We start from the raw sequence: 5607 nt of genomic DNA, 5'->3' as shown, positions 1-5607 counted from the left end.
GCTTGTGCGTTTTGTGCGGCACACCATCGTCGCTTTGGCGGAGCCTACTTGCGGATACATGTAGCTTTTTTTAAAGAAGTTTAACACTGTCTAACCCCACCACATCCTAGACAAGCCGCACAACTCGCAGATGGCCTGGAGAAGTATCGTCAAGTCCTTGGACATAGTCCCTGCTGCCCCCAATTTCGATGGTTTTGAAGCAATATTTGCTTTGTATAGTAAACAGCAAGTGCCGTTTCACTGCCGCACAGATTCACATTTTTCGCAACTAACTTTCATTTCTATTGATTTTAAGTAAATTCTCTCAAAAGAAGTATGACCCAGAACCCTTCCTCCAACTTCAATGTGTGTTGATATTAGCATTTCATCATTGATCAACCATTATTAATATTGTCTGCCTGAATAATAAATTTTTGCTACATTTTTAGAATGTTTCACAGGTTTCAATTTTCTCGATGTTCTCTGATTGGTCGTTCTGCATTGAACAAGCCGCAGTATTCGGCGAGTCCCTCTGTTACACTACTTACGATTACTTAGAAAACGGTGAGTGTAATCAAAATCAGTGAAATAGTCAAAATAGTTTAATATATTCGTTCTTTAATCAAGGCAGCTAAGGATAATCAAAGCATCCGCATTGACGGTCTTCTGATTACCGGGATTCGAGAGGCCAGGTCCTTAATCACGGATCTTTTAATCGATAGGCGAACCTTTGAAAAACTGTCTATGGTAATCGTGAACGGGGATCAAGAAGCAACAGCTCTGAAACGTGTTTCGAAGTTTTTTCATCGATCCATTTCGTTGGACATCAATCACAAAGGTGAACTGGTCTGCTGCATTTTAGACAACGAAAACAATTATAAATGTAATACTGTTACCGAATTGCAAAACTGTGACCTCCTGATGGATATACCCCAGAGTAACAAGAGAAAAGAGAAACAAGCGCTAAGGGTTAGTATGAAGAAATATTCGTATCAATCAGTTTACCTTACCCGTCGTCGAATTTTAGGTAACCAGATTTCGTCTGGATCCGGCGAAACGACCCGCTGGAAGTTACAACTTTGACAACGCCTTGGTTCGGCTGGTAGACAAACCACTGGTACAGAAAATGGCCAGCATGCTCAACCTGATCCCAAAGCCCGTCGGAGATTACGCCAGCTCTGGAAACCGGCTAGCCAATGGGACATTCACCGGTGCTCTCGGTGAAATCGAGTACGGTAGATCGGACCTTGCCAACTCCAGGATAATCTCTCACTTGAGGGGAGCCACCAATATTCGATTTCTGCACCCAATCACCATTACCTCTTTCAAGTTCATAGTGCCGAAAAATTATTACAAACACCCAAAAAGAGAAGTTCGTATAATTGCTCTACCTGTTGAGTTCGTTGTAGCTTACGTATGTTCCCTGTTATGGATCCCATTGGGATTCATCCTATTCGAATACTGGGGTGCCAAGGTGTTCCCCAATGAGCACAACTCAAGAACCTCGTGGATGACAGCCGTATTTGTTACCTATTCAGCGATGACAAACATCTCCATTGCTATTCGGAACATTTCCTCTCAGCGAATCTACTGGATGAGCTTCATTTGGTTCCAGTTGATCACCTACAGCGTCTTCCAGGGCAATATGATCAATGAAGTCAATCGAGCCGCCAACAATCGAGATATACAAACTGTTCAAGAGCTCCTGGAATCAACCCTCGACCTCCGTCTGCATTCCTCGATGGCAACATACTTCAGTTTCGACGAAAGAACAATAATCAAGTACAACCTCACGAAGCGCATCCAATGGGTCGACGATCAACCTGACAAGGAGTTGTCGGACCTTGTCGCCGAAAGGTCTTTCGCGGCACTGTATTTCGTCGATCTGATCGAAGATATCGTTCCGCAGTTCTACGACAAACGTACCGGCGAAGATCTGCTGTACGTCATTCCGGAAACGGTGTACGAGTTCTATTGTGCTATGACCGTTCCGGTTGGGTCGCCCTATGTGGAACCGTTCAACTACATTTCGATGCAGTTCGTCGAAAGCGGACTGATCGCGTACGCTTTGGTACAATTGAGCGTGGAGGCACGGCTGGCCTACGTACGACGGTACAGAAATCGAAATTTCGCTCCGCCGGCTTTAAGGCTCCCCCAGACCTAAGTGATTTTATCGCCGCGACGGCGACAACTAGTCGCCGCGATTCTATCGTTGGGTCGCTGCAGGCAATGTTCCAGGCGCGCTTCCATACCAACGGCGACAGAATCGCTGTCGCCAAGCGCTAGAATCGCGTCGCGACTGTCGCATCGCGTGTGTTTGGGGGAACCTTTACAGCAGAGAACCATCGATTTGGCGGCACTGAAGGATATTTTCATATCGGTGGCCGGATTGTTTGGTTTGTCGATTTTTGTGTTTTGTATAGAATTATGCATTAATCGACTACTGATTAAATTGAAACGCATGAAAACATGTATGTCCTCAGTTTTAAGACGGGGATAACACAGACAAACAGACATAACACTCGTCAAATTTCCATCGTTCACTGATTTACTGGTCAATTCAAATAATCATTAGTTTGCCAATCGATCACTCGTGGCGCGCGCATCGTTTTTGCTCTAGTTTGACGTTTCCTCACTACCGCCATCTGGTTCCTGATTTGCCCAACTAACTGAAATCAATAGATGTAGTTAGTGTTTGAACGACGATGAATTTGATGAGTAAATGTTCAATGTTTGTCTGTGGTGATAATATAATTGTACTAAAATCCAAAACAAGCGAACCAAAGTTTTGCAATCGTTCCCATAAATGAATTACCTGTATTACTTAAGATCGGACAATAATAATAAAAAAAAACATTAATAAGCATTTAGTAGCAATGCCTACCGAAATGACAATCATGTGAAAAATGGCGAACTAAGGATGGTTTGGATCAGATAACTAATTTTGTAGATAGAAAGGCAAACAATTGAACAACCAAGTTCAATTTTTAATCACATGAAAAAAGTGAAATAAAAGAATTTTTCGATGACAATTCAAGACTTACTGCATTCATATATCAAAATACACTGAGCATCTATAGTGGGAGAAAGGCAAAGCCACTCTTCACCCAACCAGCGACTGTTAAATTTTCTAACAATTCTGTATAAGAACCTACCAAATTGGATTGTATTAGACCTGTATATGTAGATTCTTATACAAAAAAAACTCAAAGGTGCAGCCCAATCGGGTTGTACGCAAAGGTGACGTAGGCTATACGAAATGGATGGTATTTGTCATCATATTTTGTGCAGGGGGGGAGTAAGCCTGTCATCCACGAACAAATCAAGCCTACCTAAGATGTATTATCCGGGCCTCGCCGCTTGGGAAAGGCGGGCCGCCCTGGGCCACCCCGCTTGGCAAGTGTAACATTTTTCGAACTGGAATCTTGTAGGATATTGGTTAACCTACACTACTGCTGACTAACGAAAAAAATGTGGGATTGTTTATTTACATTTGCTTCATACTACATGCAGAGGAGGCGCGATGCACCGCATATTACCCCCCTGATTTTGTGTCTCTTTATTAACATTGATATTTCACTCTTTCGAAAATCTCAGTATTAACTCTTTCTTACTCAGCCATGTGTTGTGACATTGCACTTTCTTCTTACACTTTCCACTTACACACTTCCTTCTTCTACACTTTCTCAAAATGTTCGCTTTTTTATCGAATGATAGGGACTCTATCCAACGCACTGAAACACTTCCTAGCACTGATTGGAATTTGAAGATAAAGTTTCCAATGATTATCAGGTGGTATAAGAAATTGATGTCTGTGCTAGGAAAGTGTATGGTGGGGTTAGTGCTTATTCATAGTTACTCGATTGCATACCCAGCACATAATGGACACAATACCAGCTGTCAGATGCAAATTTTATACCATTTTTGATCGATCAGTCATGGATGGAATCGTAAAGCCGAATAGCAGTTTCCAGTTAGATGGACTTTCAGTCTAAAACTAAGGAAAAGGATTAATACGACTCATCAGCCGCACCGCCGCTGAAGCTATAATCTGGCTTTCAGTGGAAGACATCGGAACCCCAGAAGTCACCATCATCAGAAATGTCAAAATAGAAAAATGAAAATAAGCCGAATCGGGAGCGGCGCGCAACCAAACGCAAATAATATATTTATTTGTAACGTTCGGTTTCCACCTGCGGAGGCATACGTGTATCGTTTTCTATGGTCCCGGTGGAAAAGTGATAGGAAGTTGAAGAATTGATTGCAAACAGTCCTTTTCAGGACCAAAACTATTTATCCAGGAAGAGGTATTGACCGTTGGGAAAAATCTTCACTCAGTCAAACAGGCTATTCGGCTTAAGTTTTCGAATTTTCTCCGTTGCCAGTAAATGTTCCTTATTTTCAATAATGCGCCTTTTCGAGCACTAACAGCAGCTAAACAAAATTTTCCACTAAAGTGGCGCCTTCAACGCAGGGTGGCCAGTGGATTTTTAATTTCAAATTCCCGGTTATTTCCCGGTTTTCTCCCGGTATTTTGGAAAATTTCCCGATACAAAAAATATATATAACTATTAGAAAAAAATCAAAATCCCACGAATTTATAAATATTAAAAATAGAAAAGAATTTCCACATAAACAATTAAGGCTCCCCCAGACCTAAGCGATTTCATCGTCGCGACGGCGACAGCTTAGGGCCGATGTCCACATAGCTTTTTTATTTTCATGCTGCGTGCACGCCGCGTCCACATAAGGTACCCAGCATCAAATGTAGTCGTGCACACGTTTACGTGTGCATTACTCCATTTGATGTACCTTGCGTGAACGCGGCGTGCACGCAGCGTAAAAAACCGCTACGTGGACATCGGCCCTTAGTCACCGCGATTCTATCGTTGGGTCGCTGCAGGCAATGTTCCATTTAGGCTTCCATACCAATGGCGACAGAATAGCAGTCGCCAAGCGATAGAATCGCGTTGCGATTGTCTCGTCGCGTGTATTTAGGGGATACTTTATGTACTGCAACTCCAAATTTAATGTAGAAGAGTGATTTTTGTTGGCTAAATAATACTATTTTTTTAGCTTTATTAGTTCGGTTGAATTTTTCATGCAAAATGTTATCATTTCAATCATTTGTCAGAAAAAAAAAATCTCAGCAAGACGGCTTTTAAGACTAACAAATAAGCACTTTATTTTTCACATATATAAGATTAACACATATGCTATGCATATGCTATGCATATGCTATGCATATGCGAAGCATTAAGCAACGAAGAACACAAATCATGCAAACGGTTGATTGAATCTACATAATTTGGTTTAAATCGTGCATGAGTTCTAAGTTTTAAGTTTTTTAAATTATCATGGTTGGAAATTTTATACATAATTGAATTATAGATAATGCAGTAACAAATTTTAAATACAATTATATTTAACAATTTTTGACGTAAACTACGTCTAAGGGGAAGGCTCTGATACAGGGTGTAAAATGAAAATTTCCAAATTGAGGACCGTCACGAAATCATGTAAGATTTGTAACGTAACATTAATAGGTCCTTCATCTTTCAATGGATTTTAAAGATTGATATATCAATCGATTCGCAAACTCTCCACCAATTTGCCACTAGTATTGAA

At 41.2% G+C, this 5607-nt stretch overlaps 1 protein-coding gene across 1 annotated transcript; it reads left to right on the top strand.

The window, feature by feature from the left end:
• The first annotated feature begins 445 nt into the window (after window positions 1-445).
• LOC134207259 (uncharacterized) lies at window positions 446-2143 on the top strand. The gene is made up of 3 exons (XM_062682980.1): window positions 446-543; window positions 611-948; window positions 1007-2143. The coding sequence occupies exons 1-3, from the start codon at window positions 456-458 to the stop codon at window positions 2141-2143; spliced, it is 1563 nt and encodes a 520-aa protein (XP_062538964.1). The 5' UTR covers window positions 446-455.
• The last annotated feature ends 3464 nt before the right edge of the window (window positions 2144-5607 follow it).

This window comes from Armigeres subalbatus, chromosome 1 (genome assembly GCF_024139115.2).
Source record: "Armigeres subalbatus isolate Guangzhou_Male chromosome 1, GZ_Asu_2, whole genome shotgun sequence".
Classification (NCBI taxonomy): Eukaryota; Metazoa; Arthropoda; class Insecta; order Diptera; family Culicidae; genus Armigeres; species Armigeres subalbatus.
This window is presented reverse-complemented; position numbering and strand designations above follow the sequence as displayed.

What these genes read in the sequence shown, in the direction of transcription:
- LOC134207259 (XM_062682980.1), top strand. Translation starts at nt 456, where the DNA reads ATGTTCTCTGATTGGTCGTTCTGCATTGAACAAGCCGCAGTATTCGGC. An exon ending in TTACGATTACTTAGAAAACG is followed by an intron (nt 544 to 610) that starts GTGAGTGTAATC and finishes TAATCAAGGCAG; the next exon opens with CTAAGGATAATCAAAGCATC. An exon ending in AAGAGAAACAAGCGCTAAGG is followed by an intron (nt 949 to 1,006) that starts GTTAGTATGAAG and finishes GTCGAATTTTAG; the next exon opens with GTAACCAGATTTCGTCTGGA.